The 25,680-nt window shown below is 46.1% G+C and overlaps 1 protein-coding gene and 1 non-coding gene across 12 annotated transcripts in view; both read left to right on the top strand.

Annotated features, from left to right (window-relative positions):
• The window catches only part of Prkag2 (protein kinase AMP-activated non-catalytic subunit gamma 2), a 259,543-nt gene that overhangs the window by 162,659 nt on the left and 71,204 nt on the right, over positions 1-25,680 (top strand). For all 11 annotated transcript variants that reach the window (XR_012443292.1, XM_074060335.1, XM_020162011.2 and 8 more), the window contains one exon: positions 4,573-4,787. Coding sequence is in view for 10 of the 11 variants with exons in the window: in XM_074060335.1 (XP_073916436.1) it covers positions 4,573-4,787 (215 nt within the window). In the remaining variant the exon portion in view is untranslated. The remainder of the gene's footprint in view (positions 1-4,572; positions 4,788-25,680) is intronic.
• On the top strand, positions 18,957-19,029 carry Trnaa-agc (transfer RNA alanine (anticodon AGC)). Its single transcript has one exon. It is a non-coding gene; the product is annotated as a tRNA-Ala (tRNA).

Raw genomic sequence — 25,680 nt, forward strand, 5'->3', positions numbered from 1 at the left:
TGAGGGAGCTGAAGTCTCCAGGGAGAAGGTTCTAGAAGGGCCATCAATGGAGGGGAAGGTGGCCGTGGTCAAGGTAGACCATCAGTTCTGAGACGGAGGTCCAAGAGCCCTTCCAGGCCCAAGACTCATTTGGAGAATCTGACAGTTTCTCTTTTCCAACTATGTGAGGCTGGATTTTTTTTTTCAATATACTTCAACTAAAACCATATTTTGGACAGGTTGAATGCAGAAGCAGATACAAGAATCTAGCCTCTTCTAATTGAGCCAATTATTAAAGACGTTTGCAAGAAGCGTAAAACAAATGCAACCCCCCTTTTGTTTTATTTTAAATATTTTATTTTATATATAGGTGAGAAATTACCCCCAGAAAGAAAGTGACTGAGGATCCCAAAGGACATTTGTTTATATTGGTCACATGTAGTGACATCCACGGTATTAAAAATTAAAACTGAGAACATGTAAAAGTATTGTCATTTACAAATAATAATAATAAACCCATTACACATTAAAACAAATAACATATTTTTGAGAGTGTAAAGAGGTCCTGAGACAAATGTTTCCTACTGCAAAGGGCATGGACTTCTCTCAGAATCTGTGTTCCATGGGTTGAGGGATGTGGCAGGTAAAACAGGGCAGGTGGGATGGGCTGTGATCCTTTTGGAATGCATCCCATCAAGGCAAGCAATGGAGAAGTGATCTTGAAGAGTGACCTAGCAACCCAAATTGTGGGTCAAAGAAAAGAGAATAAAATGTCTGAAGTTCCGGGTAGGAAGATGTCCTATGTTACATGGGTCGTCTGTGCCTGGAGTATGACCCAGTATGATGGTTAATCTTGATTGTCAACCTGCTTGGGTTAACAAATGCCTAGGAGATTAGTAAAATACACCTTTGGGTGTGTCTGTGAGGGTGTTTCCATAGACAATTAGATCAAGAAGGCTCTGAATGGATTAATCCCTTAATGGGTTCTCAATATGAGGGAGTGTTGTGAGATGGTGAAAGGTAGGAGGTGGGGCCTAGCTGGTGGGAGTTGGTGGAGGCCTGTCCTTGGAACCATTTCTTTCCCTGGCCCCTTCCCGCATTCCTTTTCACTGCTTCCTCTCTGCCATGAGGTGAGCAGCGTCCTCTGCATGCTTCTGCCACCATGATGTTCTGCACATGGCCCAGAATCAACAAATCCAAGGTCTGTGGACTGATAGCTCCGAAAGCATAAGCTAAAATAAATAATTCATCCCTTAAGTTGTTTCTGTCAGGCATTTTGGTCACAGCTAAGCAAAAGTAACTAATGTGGCCAGGCTGTCAATTTTATATAATACTTACCCTAGTGTAAATGCCATTGAACAAGCAAATGTGTGCCACTTGGAACTGGTCTTTGTGATCTGCATCTCCTCGAATTTCTTAAACCACCAGACTCTCTGTGATGGAAAACCAGTCACTGGCCTCAACCTCCCTTTAGAAGGGCTTCCAGGCTGCATCTTGGCTGACCGTGGCGTGGGGAAACCAAATGATGGTTGTGGTCTGGAGCAAGACCCCCAACCTGCCAGAGAGGGGAGGCTGCTCTTTCTCACCTCTCATGGCACTGGGAAAGAGGGACCACAGGCCTGGAGTTGGCCAGAGGTGGGCTCCAAGTTGAAATTTAGCTGCGTCACACTCTTTCTCTCCTGAGCAAGGCAGGAAGCCAGAGACAGCTAAGTGGACTTGGGTTTCTGGCCAGCAGGGTCTTTCCCCCAAGATCACATCTGATATTAATGGTATCTAGCAACTGTCTGGTCCATGCGGTGCCCCTCAGTGTCCTAGAGTGCTTTGCTTTTTACCTCTTCATCATCATCACAAAAAACCCATTTTCAAATAAAGACCTGGGGTGCTAACTCATCTGAGGCCATGCAACTTATGAGTGGTAGATTGAGGGCCATATCAGGACTCCAGAGCTCAGTCCTCCCTCCACATGGGGGAGTTCTCATGGGCAGCGCTTGGGCAGGTGTGGGAGCGGAGGCTGGAGGACCTACCTGTTGGATGGGAAACAGGTGCATTCTGCTGGGATTCTGAAAGAGCTTCCCACAGAGGTAGGGCAGGGTTTCAGGAGCCAACTGGGAGGGGAGGTCAAGGCTTAAACCAGGGACAAACAATGGCCAGAGCCCATCACTGCCCAGGCTTGAGGAATCACAGGAAAAAGGCCAATGTGGGTGGTGATGGATGGGAGGTGGTGAACCATAGATGTAGCCCTCTAGTCAAAAGCCATGCTGGAACCAGAGGACCAGGGAGCCCCTACTGTGCACCTGAGGGCAGTGTCTGGGACACCAGTTGGCAGAGATGGCAGACAATGAAGGAGTGAGGGCAGTGTGAGGAGGAGTAGAGGATAATCAGGCCAGAGGGCCAGCTGGGAAACAGAGGTGAAAAATTGCAACAGGGACTGCAGCTGGAGAGGTGTCCTGAGCAAGCATGCATTCAGTGACTGTTTCTGCAGCCTCCCTTTCAAATACTTGCGATTCTTGGATGGCCTGGCGGCTTAACGTCCCTTTCAATGGCCTCTCTGTGGCACCGTTCCTCTCAGTGGGGACTCCTGTCTCTCCCTGGCTTGGCACTTTTGTCCAACACCCTCTCTATGTCCCCCAACACTATTCCCCAAACTGTGAACACCAGCTCTTCATGGCTGCAATGAGTTGTTATTGCTTTAAAAAGTCATATAAACAGCCCCCATCCGGTGGGTGTAAACTGAAAAGTTGCTCTTCTCTGTGCCTCTGGGAGTAAGTCAGCTATGAAGTTTGCCTTCCTTTCTTGTTATTCTAGATCTCAGACATTTAAAGGCCAGTGCAGCCTGGTGGCTTCAGCCCATTCCCTTCTCACAGTGGAGGGGGATGGGGTGTACGCATAGCCATCTGGTCTACCCGGCTTATTTGCACCAAGGCACAGGGTGGGTTTGCTTGAGGGCCTATGGCTAGTTAGTGGTAAAACTAGGCCCAGAGCTCAGGGCTTCTGAAATCCAGGCCTCTGCTTCCACCCTGCACGGCTGTCCAGTAGGCCAGTACTCATTTCCATCCAGGGCACCTCTGTTCCCTTTCTCCTCTCCTTTCTCTTCAGACACAGTGGCACAGCCAGCCAGGCCCTGTGAAGTCACCAGCTCATGGCTCCCTGGTGTCTGGAGCCACTTGCCTGGCGTTCTGTGTGGCTGCCAGAACAGATTCTGTTCACTCACTGGGCCTATTCATGGGGCCTGGCCCAGGAGAATCAAAGGCATTGTTCACCCTCAGAGGCTGACAGCAGCCTGAAACAAAGTCCTGGAGGTGGGGAGTGGAGGGGAGGAGTTCCTTCTCAGAAAAAACCAAATGGGCCAACCTGTCTGTCCTTTAGCCAGAGACTTCTTGGGTTACCGTGGCCACCACCGAGCACTGTCTGGGCCTTTAGGAAAGTCACCTGCATGGGGCAGATCTGTGGGGCTTTCCAGGGTGCAGCCCCAGCTGTTCCATGTGCTTCTGTGAGCCTCCCCACCTCTGCCACCCAGCCCGCTGCTCTCTGAGCTCCTGCTTCGGGATCACCTGCATTTGACACTTGGCTTACTTCTGGTTTTGTTCTTATCCTGTTTCCCCCAACCATACTTGATGTTGGAACCTGGTCAGATTACCTAGACACGTTCCCTCTCCCACCTGCACAGAACACAGCCCTCAGTGCCACCAAGAGCTGCTGATGGGCTGAGCAGACACTTGCTTTCTAGAGGGGCCTGGAACTGGAGACCCTTCTGCCTCAGCCTCCCAAGTGTTGGAATTACAATTGTGCACCACCTCACCCGACTTTCCTAAAGATTTGAGCTTGGCCATTTCCTATGAAGGAATGAATTAGTCTGTGTAAAGGTAATGGGAGATTGTGGCAGCATTGTCCCGTTTCCCTCTTAATTTATTCACTGTGACACCAATATTCAAGACACACAAACATCTAAGAATAACATTCTCACCTGCCCCACAAGCCTCTCCTGTGACAGTCACTGAGAAGACAGTGGCCACGTGTGTGACAGTGTGTTCTTTGTTGATCCTTCTCTCTACCTTTCTGGCTGATGTGGATGAAAAGCCAGTTTGGAGAAAGTCCATCCCACCTGCCCAAGTCCATCTGGCATGAGACGCACACAGAGTCCCAAGCACAACCTCTCCTCTGCGCAACACCCACCCTTCCACAGAGCCTCTTGCTGCCCTTTTGGGAATCACACCAGCCCGAAATCTCCTCTGACGTTTATCTCACAATATTTGCTCTTGGCGCACCAGCTTGGAAGGGGAGGAGAGGAGAGCAAGCAGTATCTGACTGAAAGGAGAGAGAGAGCATGCGGAGGGGTGTGACAGGCCTGCCCCCAAATGACATCAGGACTGTGCACAATGATGGGGACCAGCCTCACCCCAGGATGGTCGGTGAAGGCATTTCTAGACCTGGCAATTCTAAGAGACCACAAATAAGAGCTCTTCTCTGATATTCGGAATCTAATAAATTACCCTTTTGCCACCAGAGGATTTTAACACTTGGAAGCAGAAGGGCTCTTCCCTGTCCTCCTCCCTCAGGGCAGCACTTGTAACAGGTCCTGTCATTTCCCCACAGCCTCCAGCGTGTCCTCTTCTCCATCGACACCCACCCAAGTGACCAAGCAGCACACGTTTCCTCTGGAGTCCTACAAGCATGAGCCTGAGCGCCTAGAAAACCGCATCTATGCCTCCTCTTCCCCACCGGACACTGGCCAACGCTTCTGCCTGGCCTTCCAGAGCCCGGCCCGGCCTCTGCTGGCCTCCCCTACACACCAGGCTCCCCTGAGAACTGTAAGTCTGGGCCCTTTTCCCCAGGGCATTTCTGAAGTGTCAGTGGGAGAACAGGGAGGTCACTTCCCCACACTGGGTTAGTCTGGTTGAGGCTGGGTGTTGCTGGCATTTGTGGCTTATTTTGTCCTAAGTCACAGACTGAGGGAAAAACAGTGGGGACACAATGGAGGCAAATGGAGATCAAAGGGAAGTTGTAACATCTGTTCCAGCTGGAACATGAGCACAAGTTTTCTGTTCCCTCCACTTCATCAAAATCATCCTTTGGAAGCTTTACCCTTGACTGGGATAGTAAAGTAAAATATCACAGGAAAAGCAAAAGAAGATTTAAAAATATATAGAGAGAAGGGTTTGCATTGTAGAGTTTTAAGACTTGACATACAACATCGTCTGACCTGGGGCACATTGTTGAAAAGGGCATCTTGGAGGAGAATGGGTGACAGATGTCTTTGTGGCCTTCAGAGGACTAGCTGAGATGGGCCTGGCATGGTGAGGGAGGGGGCTGGCTTCTCCATATACACAGGCACTCACCATGCCAACACATGTCCTCCCCATGGCCTGCTCAGCCCATGTTAGGTCCACAGAGACCCGATGTGACTCTTTGCCCAGTGAGCACATGCCTACATGGAGCGACACTTTTCACTCAAGCCTTGTGTTACTTTCTTTCCCTGGGGCTGCCATAACAAAGTGGTCAACCCTCCACATCCATAGGGATGGGTTCCAGGACCCTCTGAGGACACCAAAATTCTTGGGTGCTCAAGTCCCTTTATAGATTGATACAGGGTCTGCACAGACCCTACTCACACCCTCCCATATGTTTAAAATCACCTATAGATTACTTACAATAAGCAATACAACATAAATGCCATGTTCAGGGAATAATGACAAGGAAAAAATGCCTTTTTTCAGTACTGATGCAATGCATTTTCAAATACCAACACAAATGCCACGTTCAGTACAGGTGCCATTTTTTTTCAAATACTTCAATCCACAATCAGTTGTACCACAGACATGGAACCTGTGGATACAGACAGCTGACTCTGTGACCAACTGCAGGCATAAAGCAACAGAAATATATTGTCTCACACGGTCTGGGGGCTAGAAGTTCAAAAACAAGGTTTGGGCTCTCTATGGTACTCTATACCGGTCTTTGCCTTCCCAGCTTCTGGCAGCCCACATGTTTCCTGGTTTGTGGCAGCTTCACTCCAGCCCCTACCTCCAATCCCCAGGGCCTTCTTCCCTCTGTGTCTGCTTGTGTCCAAATTCCCCTCTTCCAAGAAGGACACCAGTCACATTGGATTCTAGCCCACCCTAATGGCCTCATTTTAATCTAATTACATCCGCAAAGGCCTTATTTCCAAGTGCAGTGCTATTCACAGTTACTGGGGGTTAAAATGCCAGCACATGTTCTCAAGGCACACAGTCCAACCCATAACAGTTGTTATCTTTTGGGAGAAGATGTTTGTGCCAGGCAGAGAGCACCCCTTTCTATCTGATCATTCAACATAGTTTTATTAAAGTCACATTTAGTCAAGTATTTATTTAAGTGGCAAGGGTTAAATGGTATTGTTTCTGCCTTCCAGTGCCTACAGTCTTGCTGGCAACACAGAAGTACTCAGGTGACCTGTGTAAGAGTGGGAAGCACGTAGTGGGATGCTGAGTGAAACTGCAGGGTCACAGTGCAGGAGGCGGGGAGGAGAGGTGCAGGTGGTGAGGGCTCAGAGCAGCAATACCAGCTGAGTGAAGGGCTGAGCTTGAGTAATGGTAAGGGTTTAGAAAAGTGGTCACATCTTAAGCCTGGGAATGAATGTGATGGGGAAGGAAGAGGCTGCATAGTATGGCCAGGCATGGGGACGTCTCTGAGGAGGGCGGGTGTGACAGAAACTGTAAGACATCTGGGAAGCAGCAGTGTGGTGTCCAGGGCTCAGTCCAGAGCTTCAGGAGTGGGGGGGGGGGTCCATCCACTTTCTGGGGTGTGAATAAGAAAAAGATCTAGAAAGGTCTTTTTCCTGTGCTTTTAGCACACATGTCTTATACAGGTAATAGAACAAAAGGACCTCAGAAGTGGATGGGGGTCACCTATCCGAAGGCTAAGAGACAGGAAGAGGGGAGTTGTGTTGCAAGAGCCCATCTGGCAGGAGCTGGATCTGCCTACATGACTGCCCAGTGGACAGTAGCACTGGGGAGGACTCACAGACACTGGCCAAAGGTGCCTTTTGAGGCAGACAGACAGGAATCCTGATAGACCTGCCCAAGCCAGGAGGCAAGGAAAGCTGGGACAGATGACCCTGTAACACATGACAGAGCAGAAGGACCAGAATTGGGGCAGGGAAGGAAAACACCATCAGAGATGTAAAAAAAAAAGACAAAAAACGTCCCTATACTGGTTTCTTTCCCACACACTGTAATAATTGACAAGTAACCCATTTCAGAAGAGATACTGGTTGGAGGGAAAAGGATTATCTTGGCTTTGGGTTATTTGAAGTGGTGATGCAGACACAGACGCAGAGGTCTCATGCTCCTGTGTTGTGACCAGCCCAGAGCCTTCCCCAGCTTAAATAAAAGAGTCCAAGGAGCGCTGCCCAGATGATGCCAATTCTTCCCCTCATATGTGGCCAGAAAGCCGTGTTCTCCACTGGTTATGATGTAACTGTGCCTCACACAGCTGCGAAGCCCTTAGTCAAGATCAGCAAGATCCAGTAGTGTTGGGAGGTGTCCTCAGCTATGTCTCATACTCTGCCATCAGCATGGAGCCCATCCCCTATCCCCAACTCACAGCTGGAAGCTGAGTGACTAAGGCGAGAGATCAATCCTCCAAATGTCATGAATAGACAAACAAGGTGTGGTGTATGCACACGGTGGAATATTAGTCAGCCATACAATGGAAGGACATGGTGACACATGCTGCAGCATGGGTGAGCCTGGAGGATGTTGTGCTGAGTGAACTAAGCCACACACAAAAGAACAAATACTGTATGATTGCACTATAAGAGGTCCCTAGAGTTGTCAAATTCACAGAGTCAGAAAGTAGAGTGATGGGTGCCAGGGACCAGGGGGAGGAGTTTCAGTTTAGGAAGATCAACAAGTCCTAGAGACGGATGGTGTGATGGCTTCATGACAGTGTGAGTGTACTTAATGCACTCAACTGTAGTCTTCAAAAGGATTTGGTGGTAAGTTTTTACCACAACAAAGTACGAATGATCCAGTCAGGACTACAGTGTTTACGTACTGTGAGCTTCCGAAAACCAGGGTTGTCATCTGAGGCTCCACATTACATTTTGAAATGATGTCTCAAGAATTGGAAGAGGACATCCTCACTGGCTACCTGAGCTTAAGAGTCCTCACCTCCACCTGTGAGTGTCATGCCCCAAGGTCACCAAGGGCTACCTCCCCCTAGCTCAGCCATGGCAGCTGAGCAGGTGCTAGTGTGAAGTTCATATAAAATGTGTTCCTTTATAATTGGACTCCATTGGATGTCTTTAATTTATGTGCTCAGTTCCTTAGAAGCTTGACTGATTTTGTTAATTTTGCTACCAGCATAATTTTCATAAGGAGATGTGAGTTGCTTAAAGAGTTCTGAAAAGCCTAAAACTATTTTGATATAACTTATGTCTGCCTTTTGGAATAAAAAATACACTTTCTATAAATATTGACCATGAAGGTCATTTTTCTAAAATCGGTTCCCATGAATTTTATCCTAAGACTAGAAAGGGCTAGGGGTGATAAATTAGTCTTTAGCAGACAACACTACACACTCATTTGATCATTTATTTATTCAGCAAATAAATGTGGCAGGAATGGTGCTGGCATGGGTAGGAGGATGACAAGTCTGTGAGTGGCACTCCTGGGGCAAGGACAGTGTATGATTGATTCACAGCACTGTACGTGATGCAAGGGAAGGTGCCAATAAATATCCACAAATTGAACAAAGTAAAGAGCTTTGCCTATTGGGAGGTTCAGATAAATCATTACAATAGAACATGCTAGAACCTGCTTAGTTATCATGGGGGGAGCACCTCATCTTCTCTTGGAGAGTGGAAGAGTCAGTCCCAGAGGAAGTGGAATTTTTTTCAGCAGGGAAGAGCAGTGGTCAGCGTGGCATTCGGGAATGATGCCTCTGGCTGGAAACGGAGATTAGATTGGATGTGGGTAGACTCAGTGTGAAGAAGCCTAGGCCTGGTAGCAGCTTTTGGTGGAAAGAAACAAAAGAGTTTCAAAAAGCAAAGAGCCATTTAGGAGGATGAAGTGGAAGGCGTTTGGAAGGTGGTGAATGATTAGTTCAAGGGGAAAAAGAAGAATCAAGAATAATTCTAGAAGTTGTGCACTGGGTGGATGGGAGCCCCATTTGCTGGGGCAAAGAACCAAGGAGGAAGAGCAGTGGGCCGTGTCTGTAAGTGCTCGAGTGGAGTGTGTGGGCAGCTGTGTGCGCATGGGTGTGCTTGGGTGGTTGTGGTATAAAGTGCCCGTGCAAGTGGAAGTGTCTAAAGGACAATTGAGTATGTGAGTCCAGAACTAGAAATTAAGATTTGAAAATCATGTGACTCTAATTGATGCCATGACAGGGAGTGAGACAATCCCGAGAAATCTATGATGGGTGAAAAGAGAATGGGAAAAGCAGACAACTGAGGGACAAAGGACAAGGATTCTGAATTGCCTGGAAAATGGACAGAGAAACAGACAAACACGGTACTACAGAGCAAGAGGCAAGGGAGTCTTTGTGTTTCACGCCTTTGGAGGGAGCAATTGACAATATCAAATGCAGCAAACTGGCCATGGAACCTAGGACCAAGGTCATTGTGACCAGCTTTGTATAGTCAAGAGCAGAAGCCCCCAGCTGGGTACCAGTGGCTCACACCTATAATCCTAGCTACTCAGGAGGCAGAAATCAGGAGGATCAAGGTTCAAAGCCAGCCCAGGCAAGTAGTTTGAGAGACCCTATCTTAAAAAAAATCTATCACAAAAGGCTGGTGGAGTGACTCAAGGTGTAGGCCCTGAGTTCAAACCCCAGTACCTAAAAAAAAAACCAGAAGCAGAACCCCTCTACTGTGGGTTGGGTGAATAAGAAGTAAAGAAGGGGCAGACTCTGATGTTAATCTTTTCAAGAATCTTAATGTGATGGAGAGGGTGGGGTTGTAGCTGGAGCGATGGAGATGATAGAAATGAATTGAAACCCTAGGGAGGAAAGAGTGAGAAGGAAATGATTAAAGTGAGAAGGGGAAAAGAAGGAGCCATGTTCTGACCTTGTAAAGGAAAGGAGAGAGTTTGCTTGATGGCTGTTTGTCATGGCCAGTGGGAGAGCCCTCTTCCATGGGGTTGAAAATTTCCAACGCGGAGGTATTGGAAGAATCAGCACTTTTTCTGCTTCCTTTACCATGTAGTTAGCATAGAACCAAAGTCATTTTTGTGGGACAGCGTTTGGGTTAGACATTCTTCTGGTCTTGGCTGTGCTTACTCATGCATCTGTGGCACTCCCTGCTCTCCTCTTCACCGTCTAGAAATTTCACTCTTGATCTATGTCTTGGGTCAGAGTCCCTGGGAGCAAGGCTGAGACAAGGTTTGGGCTCAAGTTCATTTATTAAGAGAGTGCTCCCTGAAGGAGGAGAGTGAAGGGAAGATGTGAAGCCAGGATGTGGTTCCAGTTGAGGACTAGCCTCTACCTGATGACAGGAGAGCTCTCGGTATAATCACATCAGACATTGCCCCAACCAGAGGAAAGGAAGTTGGGCTTTTGTACCTGTATAGTATCATGGGGTGCCCTAGGGTGAGGAGATGTGCTTGCAGCTGGAATTGCTCCTGTCACCCACGGACATGCCTCCTAAGACAGTTGCAGTGGCCCCTGCCACAGCTCCATTTGCTGGAGCTACAGGAAGGAACCCAGGACATCCCTCACAGTCTGTGCTCTGTTGCCTAGAAGACCTCTGCATCCAGTAGCACTGGGGACTGTGTCAGCTCTTCTACTGCTGCATAGCATACCTCCCCAAATTTAAAACAACCCCCAATGGCAGGAGTTTGGGACAGGCATTCTGCTGACCTTGGCTATGCTTACTCATGTATCTGTGGTCACCTACCACATGTCTTGGGAACTGGCTGGACCAGAATGGCCTCATGTAGAACAGCTTTTCTCTGTTTCACATGGTGTCCCCTCCAGGAGGCTGGCCCAACCTGTTCACATGGCAGTGATACGGTTCTAAGAGAGACGAAGGAAATACAAGTTCTCTTGAGGCCTGGGCTCAGAGTGGCACACTCACTTGCATGTCCAAGATAAAATCAATCTGCTTTCCTTCCTCCCCCAATCTGACTGGCCTTATGACTTACTGTGGCCAACAAAGTGAGGCAGAAGTGACAGTGTTGTATGCAGAGGGAAGAGACACAAGAAGAGGAGAGGGCTGGGCCAGTCATACCATCCACCATGTCTTGTCACTTGATTTCAGCAGCTGGGTCTGCCGTGGCCCACACGCTGTGCCAGAGGCTAGAGGCTCATTTGCTGTATGTCAGACACTCCGTGACTTGCTTCTCTGAGGGTCATTGTCCTGCAAAGTGGGCTGTAGCAGTGCCCATTCCATATGAAACAGCCACGAAGAGGAAACTGGCACAGGCTTTGATGAAGACATGCTCTTACATCAACCGCTGAGGGAGAAAGGAAGGAAAGAGGACAAGGAAGAGGGGCACATGGTGAGGCAATGCAATCCCAACACAGGCCTCAACCATGCCAGAGGGAGTTAACGCTAGGCTGGTTCGTAGCAGTTGTCCCAAACTAGCCTAAAAGGGTCCACTCTTTTATTTTTATTATTTTGCTTTAAGGATGCACTCTTTATCCCTCACAGCAGCCAATCCATGGATGGCAGCTATCCTGGGAAGGTGCCTGATCTTTAGCAAGGTGACCTTCTCAGCAAGGGCCATCTGGGCTAGTAATTGAGGGTGGTCCATTGATAGTATACCCACCCACTGGGGGAATATCCTTCCCTGTGAGTGGTGTGTCACAACCTCTGGCACATGCAATTATTCCCTACTTCATTTTTAAAATATGAATTAGAAAAAGGGTTCCTTCAGCCTAGAGGGAGAGAACTAAGTCCCCTGGCCAAAACCATCACCAACCTGCCAGCCATGGGACGTAGCCACCATGGAAGTGGACCATCCAACCCTAATCAAGCCTTTAGATGACCCACCCCGGCCATACCCAACTGGGAAACACCATGACAGACCCTGAACCAGACTACCCAGCTGAACAAGTAATGAATCCTTGACCACAGAAGCTATAAGATATAATCCATTAGCTTCCAAGAGCTGCCATAGAAGAATACTCTGGACTGAGTGGCTTGAATAACAGAAATTGGTGTGTCACAGTTTTGGAGGCTGGAAGTCAGCTATGGTTTGGAAGAGTGTCTCCCACAGGTATATATGTAAAGGCTTAGACCTCAGTGTGGCAGTATTTGGAGGTGTATGGGCCTTTAAAAGGTGGGGCCTAGTGGGAGGTCCTTAGGTTATTACCCTCAAAGGGATTGTAAGACCCAGGTCCTCCTCACTCTCCCTCTACTTTCTGGCTCGAAATGTGCCTGCTCACTGTGACATGCTGTTCTACCCTGATATGCCCTCCCCACCATTGACCCAAACCCATGGGGCCACCCCATCTTGAACTTGAACCTCCAGAACTAGGAGCAAAAATAAATCTCTTTTTACTTGGTAAGTAGCCCATGTCAGGTGTTTTTGTAGTTGTGCAAGGGTGGCCAATGCAAAGCCCAGGACAGGGAGCGGGCAGGTTTGGTTTCTCCTGAGCCTCTGTCCTTGGCCTGCGGGGGTGGTGTTTTGTCTTCACACAGCCTTTCTCTGTGTCCCTGAATCCTTGGTGTCTCTTCCCTTCTCTTTAGGACACCAGTCCTGCTGGATTAGGGCTCACCCTTGACCTCATTTGCTCTTAATCACCACATAAAGGCTCTGTCCAAAAACAGTCACACTGGGGATAAGGCTTCAGTATGAATTTGAGAGAAATACATTTCAGCCTGGAATGGACAATAAATTGTTGTTGCCTTGTGCCGGTGGGGGTGGGGAGGAGTATGTACTAATGTTTGTTTCATCATGCATGGGTGGGGAAGGGTAGTGGCATACCTCAGTGACCTGAGCAATAAATAATAAACTTGGGAGCTTGTGTTCTCTTTAAAAACAGATGTCTTGCCACCAGCTCAACCTGCAAGATTCCTGGTTTACCCAGTTTGAATGCTTTCAATGTTATTTGGAATAATCCAAATAATAACCTATCTCTTTTTAAGACAGAAAAGCACTTTACAATGTCTGAGGGGTCGGAAATGTTAATCACCTTGATTTGATCATTATATGTTACACACATGTATCGAGCTATCGCCCTTTACCCATAAATATGTATAGATGTGTGTCGATTCGTTTTTTAATTTTAAAAAGATACTTAAATCTATAAATATCTCAAATCACTTGACATTAAGGAGAAGTTAAAGGTTTTATGTGTGCTGCTTTTTTTTATATTCCTATCTACCATTTTAAATATCAAGTTACAACCTTAAAAGGACTTGATGTTAAAGCTATCTGCCCAGGAATGGCAAACTAACAGTCCTGTCTATCATTCATTACTCACAACAGATTGGCTATTTTAAAAAATAGTTTAGAAAAAAGTTTACATTGGGTCAAAGAGTAGGAGCCACAGAGAGAATGTATTCATTATGGGATTGGTTCTCACAAGAGCTGGAGCTTAGAAGAGCTAGCCTGTGAAGAGGCAGGCAGAGGGTATCTGCTCTCCTGGCTGTCAGAAAAAGTATCATAGTTGGCATTTTTCCTGTATTCCTGTACTGTTGAAATCATGAGTCAATGAGCAGACAGAAGACAGAGCCCCAGTAAGGGGCTCTTATAATGACTGAGAGGTTGGCCCATTTTTCTGAGCAGTGGCCACGGTCTTTACGATTCACATCCATTCTTCCCCCCAGCACAGAAGGAGATGTTCATTCTTTTCACTATGAATGTGCCCTGCCTCTGTCACCTCTCCAGGGATCCACAGGGGAAGTCACTTGTTCCACAGCTGGTTCCTAAGACCCTATTATTGGCAGGGCACTACCCTAGCCACTGAGGACCCAAAAATGTCAACAGAATTCCTGCCCTCCAGAGTCTCTTCAACATGAAGAGTGATCCTGTAGAAAGAGAGCCCTGGAGCTAGAGCAGCCAAGGGGAGCCAGGTCTTCTTCACTTGCTGGGTAACGGAACTCACAGATGGGGTACGTGGTCTAAAGAGCCACAGGACCTGTGGCCATGTATTTGGCATTGTTTTGACCACAGGAATACAAATATACGGTTAAAAAAATAGAAATTTCCATTAGTGTATTATTTTGCTCTCCTCAGTGATGATGTCCACCCATTTCATGGCTAAATCCACATCCCCCAATCATGACAATGACCACTGTAGGAGTCTTCTTAAATTTTTCTACCCTAGAAGAGCAAGGAGAAGCCATGGTTAAAATATTGGAATTGAATGTTCATTGGAGTTTGTCACAGTAAACTACAAATGGTACCTCTGCCAGGAGGCAGAACTGTAATTATTTTTTCCCCTAACTTGGGCTGTCAGTGTAAAGCACATCACCTTTAACTATATGTATTTCTTATTTGAGAAACCATCATGGTCAAACTCGTCACCAATTTCTATAAGCGAGGAGCAGAAGCCAGATGGCAGATGTTGCTGAGTGAGTGTCAGGTGTCAACTACCATAGAGTGTGGATGGCTTTATCACCAAGTCTGATGTGAAGAGTAGATGTGAGCAAGGGCTGAGCTGGAGGGGGACAAGGAAGGGCATTTCTTTAAAGGTCTTACAAGGTCCTGTACCTTTGGTCCCACTTTCCCTGTGTGTCTATCAAATGGGACCATAGTATTTACCTCCTAGGACTGCTGTGAGAACCCAGTGAGAGGAGTGTGTAAAGTTACTCACCCTCAGGGTCAATAGTTACCAAGTATTAAGGCAATATTTGAACCATGGCAACTGGGATCCAGAACCTGTGCTCCTAGCATGGTAGAAGTCCGAGACTCACAACCTCCCCATCCATGGTGACTGATCCTAATTCAGGGCTTGGCCCCCTCTGTCCCGTCACCTCATTTTATAATTAAAGGGCGATAGCACATAGCCAGATTCATTCACTCATCTGTTGTCTGAGCTGCTGTTGTGCTGGCAGAGCTGGGTGGGTACAACAGAGATGGTATTCCCTGCAAAGCCTAAAAGATTTCTGCCTGGTATTCCTTCATAAGTTTGCCAACCCCTAAATCATTCCAGAGCCTCCCTTTATACTGTTCTTCAGTCACTCATTAGAACATCCAGTGCCAAGGGGCAGAATGAGCTCGGTCCCAAAAGGCCTAGACACAAGCAGGAGAGCTTTGCTCCACTGAAAACAAGGAACAAGGTCCAGTGCAGAATGCAGTGGAATTTGCCATCAGTCCTGCCATCAAGAAACTCCAAGAGCCAGGGTGGCCATTAAGTTGGAAACCAGTAGGTTGTCCCTGGAGATGAGACTTGAAGAAAGTGATTCTCCTCCTCCACTTGGAGCTTTAAAATTGTACAAACCACTTTAGGACTGGATTGAGGAGATGGGGTGGTTAAGGTGGTGGACGGAACTTGTGTCTCTTGAGTAAGGCATTTTGGTCTTGTCATTGTCTGCCCTGCACAGTTTTAGTGAAGTGCTATGGCTTGGATCTGGAGTGTCCCTCAAAGGCCCATGAGTGAAAGGCTTTGTCCCCAGGTGGCACTGTTGGGAGGTGGTGGAGCTTTAGAGGTGGGGCCTGGTGGGAGGTTTTTAGGTCAATGGAGGCATGCTCTCAAAGGAGACGGTGGGACCCCGTCCCTGTCCTCTCCTTTTCACTCCCTGACTTGTGATGTGAGTGATTTTGCTCTGCCATGTATTTCCACCACGATGCACTATCTGCCACAAACTCAGCAATGGGTCCATGAGCCAAAAATCAACCTTTTCTCTTTGTAAGTTGATGATCTCCAGTACTTTGTTACAGAAATGGAAAGTGGCCAACACAACGCATTGGTCACACTTTGATCTGATAGGATTTCTCCAGTAAGACTACAGAGTGGCATTTATGTGGAGACAAAGCAAGAACCAGTAAAGAAAGGACTGCAAGCCGGGTGGTGGTGGCTCCTGCCTGTCATCCTAGCTGCTCAGGAGGCAGAGATCAGGAGGTTTGTGGTTCAAAGCCAGCTGGGGTGAATAGTTTGCAAGCCCCAACACAAAACAGGCCAGACAGAGTGGCTCAAGGGGTAGAGTGCCTGCCTAGCAAGCATGAGGCTCTGAGTTCAAAATCCAGCACCGCCAAAAACAACAACAACAATAAAAAGAACCACAGCTGTGGTGAGAGATGGCAGAAGGCTACAGGAAGACTTGCAGGTAGAGACTTAGACAAAAGTGTTAATTATAGAAGCGTGCACAGCATTTAATAGGTTGGATTCATGGCGCAGAGCACCAGGACTCTAGGGCAACTCTCCAGTTCTTCATATGAAAGGGTGAGTGACAGTGTCATACAGGAAGGGGGAGAAGGTCTGGGATGAAAGGCGAGTTCCATGTGGGTCACTCTGTATCCCTTTGGGACACCACATAAAGATATCAGGGACCCAGAGCTTTTCAGTGTGGAGGAGGAGAAGCAGAGGTGAGAGGATGGATCCTCTTTGTCCATTTTATTTACCACACATTAAGTCAAGGAAATGAAAATGTGAAACACTTTCTGCCCATATAGCTGCTCGCGCAGGGAAGAAAACAAAGAGTTAAATTCTAATCAGAAAGACTTCTTCCCCATACAGTCGTGTGAAACGCTCTTGGGGGCTGAACATTAAGTGGGGGAAATTGCTGTGCCTGCTCATGTGTCCTAGACGGCTCGCTCAATTTGCATTTAGATGAGAATTCCTTAGGCTCAGAACAAGGACTGTCCCCTAACTCCTAGCACTTAGAAAAGCATTAACTTTAGCTGGCGAAGTGTCATTGGTACAACGGTGACACAAACCATAACACCAGTATTAACCGTGTTCCTTTAACGACTCCACAGAAACTAGCTGTTGGAGTGGTGGAAAACATTAGAGCGAGCCTCCGCTGACAGCTCCCTGGGAGTGGAGTGCATGCCCTGTTAATAAGTAACTGCCTACCTTTCCCACACTTGCTCTTCTGCAGACTTTGCAGAGGCCCCTGCGGCATGGGAGTCTGCAGTCCTGAGTGACAGACAGTTGCCCATCTCCAGTGTGATGACAGGAGAGGGTGGTTCAGGGCAAGGAACCACACAGAGGAAAATGTAATATGATTTCCCTGGTTCTGCCAGTGGGTTTCTCTTCACACGGTGTAACAGACACACATTAAAACCCCGTTCTTACACTCATTTCTTCCCAAAGTGGTAAGGCCTTTTGGTTATCATGGTTGGGTCAGATTAAGCCATGCCATTTACTTTCTCTGCATTTAATTTTAAAAATTAGAAACATCTGGAAAAGTATTTGGCTCTCTCTTTTGAAAATTCCTCTTTTTTCCTCCAGAAAAACTTGTGGAGATTTGTGCATACTTAACGCTACTGGCTGTGGGCTCAAACATGGTTAAGAATGTCAGTCTTACACATGCGTGTATTTTACCACAAATAAGAAAAATTCTAAAGAACTTTTCTCTGACTATAAAAGGAAAAGCATAGCCAGGTGCCAGTGGCTCATACCTGCAATCCTAACTACTTGGGAGGCTGAGATATGGAGGATTACAGTTCGAAGCCAGTCCATCTCCAAAATAACCAGATAAAATGGACTGGAGGTATGGCTCAAGCTGTAGAACGACTGCAAAGCTTTGAGTTCAAACCTCAGTCCTGGAAATACATACATACATACATAAGATAAAAAAAATAAAGGAAAAGCATAAAGAAAAAATTTAAACTTTATTTCCAGCACTTCAAAACAAATAGATAAATCGCAGTTGTGCTCTGCCAGCCTTTGTTCCTTTATACGCAGATAACAAACATAGACCCTTGTAGAGACCACTTGGTGACTTAGCTTTTTACTTACTCTTTTTGAGACATGGGTCTCGCTATGTAGCCCAGGTTGGCCTCAAACTCATGGTCCTCCTGCCTCAGCCTCCTGAGTGCTGGGATTACAGTTGTGTGCCACTATACCTGGCTCTACACTAATGCTTTAATCAGGTTCCTGTCTTTTTATGTGGTTTGATTTTTGGAGAATGTTTTTGTTAACAGCCTCATTTTCATAAAATTTAATAGACACCCAGTATTGAATAATACTTTTGTACTACTCAAATTATTAAGCCAATGACTAGATCTGATACAGTAAACAACAAATATTAATAGCTTGGAGAGCATTTACAACATATCAAAAGTTATCAGATGGAAATCATTTTGATATTTGGGTAAAAAAAAGTATAGTTTCAATGGAGTCACTCACTAGCAATCCAACACTCTTAAGAAACTGAGGGTGTGACATTTCAGCACCTGGGAGGTCATGGAAGTACGAGAGCCATTTGCCTTCCTGAGACTCAGCTTGAGGGACAGGAAGAGCAGGAGACAGAAGAAAGAAGTTTTCCTTCTTAGATCTGTCCTTGAATCTGCCTTTTACCATGCCCAGCAAGGCTTGGGACCTCTGAATACCAATTTAAGGGTCTATTTTCTGTTGCTATGAACACAAAACCACTGTAAGTTTTAACAAAAAAAGGTTTATTTCGGTTCATGACTCTAATCCAAGGTCAAAGCCATCTGCTGATGGCCTTCTTGCTGGCAGAGTCCCCTGGCCTCTCTCTCTTGTAATAAAGCCACCATGATTCAATCATGAGGACCCCACCCTCATGGCCTCGTCTAATCCTGGTGGCCACCACTAGACACTATCATGGGCTGAGTCTCCACATTAATATCTCACCGAGTCCAGCCTGAGCCTCGAAGGGGGCAAACCATATTTAAACCATAGTTCCACTCATATTTAATGCTGCACAGGTTGGAATATCAATATGGCTTATTCTTTTTCCAAGAATGTAGGGATGAGATGTTTAAGTAATTTTCCATGAGTTTGAGGAGTTCAAACACAACTGGTGAAAAATGTGCACTTAATCCATTCCCCATACACCTGTATACTCACTAAGAGGCCATATCTGGCCTCTGCGGTGACACAAGCAAGGCCATTTTCTTTAAAATAGAGGCCTGAGGGCTGGTGGAGTAGCTCAAGTGGTAGAGCACCTGCCTAGCAAGCATGAGGCCCTGAGTTCAAACCCCAGTACCACCAAAAAAAAAAAAAAAGAGAGAGAGAGAGAGAGACCTGGTCTGCCTGCTTACTCAACCTTACAAATGGGCAATTAAAGAAAAACACCATTTCCCACCAGGTGGGAACTGTAGACTTCGTGTACATCAGGTGCCTCGCTTGCAACATGGATACTGTCCACTGCCTTTCTCTAAGGTGGAAAAGCAAACAGAAAGGGCTGTGAGCACCCATCATCTCCAGGAGCTCAGAATGTAGTCAGCATCTAGCTTGTCAGCCTGACTTCAAAGGAAAGGAATGTATAAGCAGTGGACCCCTGAAACAAAGCAAATTCCATTTTTAATTTTTCTGAGAAATAGAGGCCAGAAGCAAACCAGCAGTAGAACAAGAATATTTTGCCTGGAAAAAATAAACACAAAAAATAAAGTCTATGCCGAACAAAAGTGTGGTTGAAGAGACTGCTTTTTAAATAACCACTTAGACCAATTGTCTAGGACCTATGAAAATTAAGTTGTGTTTATAAATGTATTTTGTTCAGTATGTAGAAAAAGATCAGCTTGCATTTCCATTCAAATGGCACTCTCAGAAGTTGGTTTGGATCATGATTGATTGCTCAGTCACCAATCCATGACCATGGATTTTAGCCCATCGTCTTCTCATCCAGTCTTCCTGTCTTACATTCTGAATTGACTCAGATCATCATTAGCAAGTAATTAGGAGATCCTGTACCCCATTTTTAGCTTAGTCCTTCAAAACAAATAGGCAGTAGTCAAATACTGTTAACTAGCCTCTCGTTCGGTCTACACCAGAAATGGTGGGGTGCATGCTGCGTGCTCTTCTAGGTGCTTAGAGACAGGTAGCTGCGGGTTGGTCTAGAGCCACTTTCTAACACGTTCCTCACAAATGTGATGGGGACAATTCTATTTTATGCTGTGTCTGTGCGTGTCCTCACCCCACACTGAATTCCATCAGCCTCCTTTGGTGGCAAACCTTTGCCTTGGTGGCTGCACAGAGCAACTCTTGACAATTGCTCTGGGATCTATGGCATAAATTCTTCTACTATTCTTTGAAAATATTGTTTCTTCTCTCTTTACACATAATTTTTTTTAAATTCGGTGTGTTGGATTTCATAAAGCAGTCTAGCTCATCTCCTCTGCCTGGTTTCTAGACTATGAAAAGAGAAATTCAGTTCAAGCCCATTTGTTGCTCATGCCAGGCCTGCAAGTAGGTGCCACCACCCCCGCTCTGTTAGGTGAAGAACCACGCTTTAGGAAAATGAAACGACTAGTAAATGGTAAAGACATGATTCAAATTGAGAACTGCCTGGGAAATCCGGGTTCTTTTCACTCTACCAAATTAGAGCAGCATTGACTGGCAGCTTGCCCAGGTGAGCACTGTGCCAGGCACACAGCACCCAGTGTGAGGCACAGAGACCAATCTGTCCCCTCTGGGTGGGCACAGCTGGGATTCAGGTGAGGAAGGGTGAGGCAGCCCAAATGCTTTGCCCTCATTCGTGCTATTTACTGTCTTCATCTTTTTATGCTCTGGCCATTTGTCCTAACTGAAAATATTCCCCAATATCTTAAAGTTGGTAACAGCTGGTGAATACCTTTCTGAGATTTTTGCCCCTCTCACTTTTGAGTTCCTGGTGTTGCTGGAAACACAGTCCTGATTTAATGTAGTCAAGTCACCTTCCTGACTTCATTCATTGGCATTCCTTCCCCAGATCCTAATAAACACAGCTAATCCTTCAAAGATCTATGCTTAAGCAAATTATATTGTTGGATTAAGCTCCTGGCATGTGAAATAAACCTTTTTTTTTTTTTTTGGTGGCACTGGGGTTTGAACTCAGGGCCTTGTGCTTTCTAGGCAGGCACTCAACCACTTAAGCCACTCAGCCAGCCCAAAATAAACTAGTAATCTTGTCATGAAGTATACCTTGTATCTTCATCCTTTTTAAAATTTTCAGTTATTTCTGGTTTTACTGGACTCACCAGACAACACATTTATAGTTCTCTGTGACCATGATAAGTGATGTACTTATAATTTTTTAAACTTTAAAACAATTAAGCACTGTATTGTCCTAAGATTTCGGAGTTTCCTGTTGTCACGGTTTAGTCACTGATAAAAATTCTAGGGCTTGAATGCACATCGTCTTGCTCTTCCTGCTGTTAATCAAGTTTATGAAGTTAGATTTGGTTTTTTGGCTATTACCCTATCCCAGAGAAGTAAGTAGTGAATTTCAGCAGATTCAGTTGGTATGCTTGAGATGGTCCAACCGATGCTATAAGTTGTGGTGCATGGGTTCATCCTAAGGTGTGGCATTATTTTGCCAGTGCCTTGTGTGTAATTAACTCACATCCTCCTCACATTCCTCCTTATGCAGCAGGTTATGATCCCTACTTCTTAGACGAGGACACTGAGGCTCAGACAGTGTCATGGGGACATGACCTAGACAGCCACACCAGGTCCTGTGCCTCTTTTAGAAGGCCCCACTCTTGGTTTAATGGTCTGCTTTTATTATCCTGAAATCCCTACTTTTTGAACAAGGGCCATTTTCTGCTATCTGTCTCAGTCTGTTTTCTATTGCTATAACAAAATACCTGAGGCAGGGTAATCTGTAAAGAACAGAGATTTATTCCTTGGAGTTCTGCAGTCTGGGAAAGTCCAAGAGCATGCTGCAGGCATCTGATGAGGGCCTTCCTGCTGCATGAGGACATGGTGGAGGGTGTCACGGGGTGAGTAAGTGTAAAGGCCCAACTCCTCAGGAGCTCACTCGCGTGACACCTCCACCTCCACAGTAACAGGTCCCATTTTAACATCACTTCTGCAGATGTCAACAATGACAGTGCTATTTCAACATGCATCTGGAAAGATGGTCATACCATGACAGTTACACCAAAAAAAATAGTAGTAACCTCCAGCCAGTCCTGGAGTTTAATCCCTTGCCCAGGGCCTGTCAGCATCCTCACCTTGCTAGCCTGACCCTCAGACAGTTCTGGTCTGAGAGAGGCTCTGGGCAGGCATTGCAGCACGTGGTCCACACAGCTGCTTGGCTCACAGCACCCCAGAGTAAGTTGTGATGCCCGGGACTCCTGGGAGCATCGGCTGGTATCGAACAGGTCATTTTATGAGGAAAGTGGGCAAAGCAACATCTACCCACATGCTCACCAGCCGTTGCCTCCCAAGTGACTGCACTCAGCTACCCAGAGACAGGACACTCTGTTTTCTCTGATTTGGGCTCCTTTAAGAATATAAAACTATTGCTGGGGTTTTTTTCTGAAGAATGCCCAGTGAGCCCGTGGCTCACGCCACAGCTACTTGAGAGGTTGGGATCAGGAGGATCAAGGTTTGAGGCCAGCCTGGGCAAATAGTTTGCAAGACCCCATCTCCAAAAGAACCAGAGCAATATGGACTGGAGGTATGGCTCAACAGGTAGAGTGTCTGATTTGGAAATGTGAAGCCCTGAGTTCAAACCCCAGTCCCACCAAAAACCAAACACCAAAACCATATTTCCTGAGTAATACCTGTGTTCACATAGTTCCTGAATAATGCTTGTAATTTGGGCAGCTCTCCTCAAGTTTAGCTTGCCAACATTTCATCTGCAAGACTGACTTCAACAGTAAGAACATACACTGGGACTTCTTTGACACCTCTCTTTCTCCTCACTTGCTTCGCCTCAGTGTGTGTGTCTCCGGTCCTTTCTCCCTTTACAGTGAGAAGAGTAAAAGTTTAGAAGGAAACTGAGGAGGCCCAGTAATCTTTGCCTTCGCACTAAAGATCCCCCAAGCAAATTCCTGCTCTTTCAACTCTGGATAGCTGTCCTTCTTTTAAAACCTACAGTGTGACACACCTACAGAGCTTGGTGGGTTTCAGTAAAGTGCCTGTCCCCTCTGATGCCCTGGCTGCACCTGAGCCTGGGGCACCTCAGAAGCTACACTGTCCTTCTGATGACGGGGAAGGATAAAGGAGACATGACCCATGCTGCAGGAATAATGAAGCTTTTAAAGATAATCTTGTCTTTGATATTTTTTTAAAACAGCTAGGTGCAGTTGCTCACGTCTGTAATCCTGGCTACTCAGTAGGCAGAGATCAGAAGGATCTCGGTTTGCTAGCCTAGGCAAATAGTTCTTGAGACCGCATCTCAACCAATGGCTGGTGATATACGCTTTTTATCCCAGCTAGTTCAGAAACATAAGTAGGACTGTGGTCTACTGTAGCACTAGGAATAAAGGAAGACCCTATCTCAAAAATAACCAATGAAAAAAGGGCTGGCAGAGTGGTTTGAGTGGTAGAGCACCTGCCTAGTAAGTGGGAGACCTGAGTTCAAATCCCAGTACCGCAAAAACAAACAAAAAACCTTAAACACTGTTTAGGACCACTGGTTAGGACAATACTAACCAAAACTTAATTTTCAAGTTGTGTTCTTTCTAGGACAGTTATAAAACAAAATAGAATTATAAGTGGAAACCAGAGTTTGAACACAGGGCAGCCAACAGATGTTAGTAAGGCCTGGATAAGTAACCACCTAACTGCAGGAAGTGTTTGGGGTTATTCACAGCCTCCCTCTGCTGCTTTTGGGATCTTGTCCACTTTCCTTTGCCTCCATAGAGTTCATTGTTAGTCAGGCACAGCTGTGCACACCTCTAATCCCAGCTACTCAGGAGACAGAGAGCAGGATGATCTTGGTTAAGGCCAGCCCGGGCAAAAAGTTAGTATATCCCATCTCAGTCATCAAGCTGGGCTTGGTGGTGTGCACTGTGATTCCAGCTCCATGGGAGGATTGAGGTTCAGGCTGGCCCCAGGCAAAAACATGAGACTCAAAATCTGAAAAAAAAAAGTATAAATCCAAAAAGGGCTGAGGGCCCTGGATCAAGTGGTAGAGCCCCTGCCTAGTGAGTAGAAGGCCCTGAATTCAAACCCAATACCCTGTCTCCCCCCCAAAAAAAGACTTCATATTGCTGTGAAGAAGGAGAAGCAAGACAGTCACGGCGCATGGAGAATTGTGACCTTGACCCTCTGCATGGGAAGTACACCGAAATGACACAAACTGATAAGCTGTGGTTTAGTCGTGTGAGCTAGAGAGAGGGAAGGTCACAGTGGTGAGCGAGTACGGGAAGGTGTGGGTGTCAGCCTGTAGTCCTCACTCTCCTCTTGTTAACATGAGAGACTTGTTCCTTGGATGACAAAGTTAGATAGGGAAGGCAGTCCCTCTCATTGGCATAACTGTTATCACCATGTGGCCACTGCACAATTGACTTCTTTGTTCAAAAACAGATAAAGAAAACCCCAGAATACGTAAAACACAAATAAATTCTCCTAGCTACTTGGGAGACTGAGATCAGGAAGACTGCTGTTCCAGGCCAGCCCAGGCAAATAGTTCATGAGACCCCATCTCCAAAAATAACCAGGGCAGAACAGACTGGAGGAGAGGCTCAAGTAGCAGAACACCTGCTTTGCAAGAATAAAGTCCTGAGGTCAAACCCCAGTCCTACCAAAATAAATAAGTTCTCATCTTTAAAACACAGTGGTGATTTAAAGTAGTAATGACAAAATAAAAAAATTTTTTAAATAGGTAAAACTTCATCTTAAGGAGCATTTATCAACTTAAATAAGGCTCAATCTCTTTTTTGGAATAGGAACTGAATGTACTTCTGTCATTTAGTATATGAAAGGGTCTGACTGGATCGGCCTGTAGTGGGGAACATATTAAGTCATAAGATTTAAACAGAGAATCTCAAACCATGTCTATCAGTCCGTCTACTGCATCCTCTAACCACGACTAGGATCCTGGTGGCTTGGGGTTACGCAGGGCCGTCCTGTGGCCGGGTGAGAGTAACTCATTCTGTGTGTTCTGCTAATTATCCAGAACTCACTTTACAAGGACAACTTTTATCCTATTTTTGAACTGAAGATGATTCAAGTTCTAGTCATCAACCTTAAAATAGCTTTAAATGCCTTGCACCTTTTTTGGGGGGGTGAGGGGCAGTACTGAGGTTTGAACTCAGGGCCTCACGCTTGCTAGGCAGGTGCTCTACCACTTGAGCCATACTCTAACCCTTTTCACTTTAATTATTTTTCAAATAGGGTCTCTCATTTATGCCCAGGCCAGCCTGGACTTCAGTCCTCCTACTTACACTTCATAGCTGGGATAACACGTGTCAGCACCAGCTTTTATTGTTTGAGATGAGGTCTCACAAACTTTTGGAATAGGCTGGCCTCAAACTGTGATCCTCCCTATCTCTGCCTCCCAAGTAACTAGGATTATTGGCATGACACCCCGTTGTCTTTTTTATTTTAACAAACAAATTTCATAGTAATTTTGAAAGCAAACTACTAACGATATGACTGAGACAAGGAAAAACAGGGCTTCTTAGTGTGTAAAAGATAAGGTAAAAATTTAGATTGAGGCTGTGTTGGGCTCTATGATGTTGGTTTAGATTTTTTCATCTAAGAATCAAAGGAATGGCAATGAAAATGCAAAGAAAGGCCCCTCTAATGCCTTCCTTAGTGTAGGGTGCTAAGTCCTAGACAGGAGCAAGGCGGTCTCCTCTCACTTTTCTTAGCACATGAGTCATTTTTTATCTTGAGGTTCTGCTGTTAATCAGGTCAGCAGTTCACAGACCGGGTGGTCTCGGGGTCCCTTTCTGCTCATAATTATTGTGACCCCAATGGCTG

The sequence above is a fragment of the Castor canadensis genome, chromosome 2 (genome assembly GCF_047511655.1).
Source record: "Castor canadensis chromosome 2, mCasCan1.hap1v2, whole genome shotgun sequence".
In the NCBI taxonomy this organism is placed as follows: domain Eukaryota; kingdom Metazoa; phylum Chordata; class Mammalia; order Rodentia; family Castoridae; genus Castor; species Castor canadensis.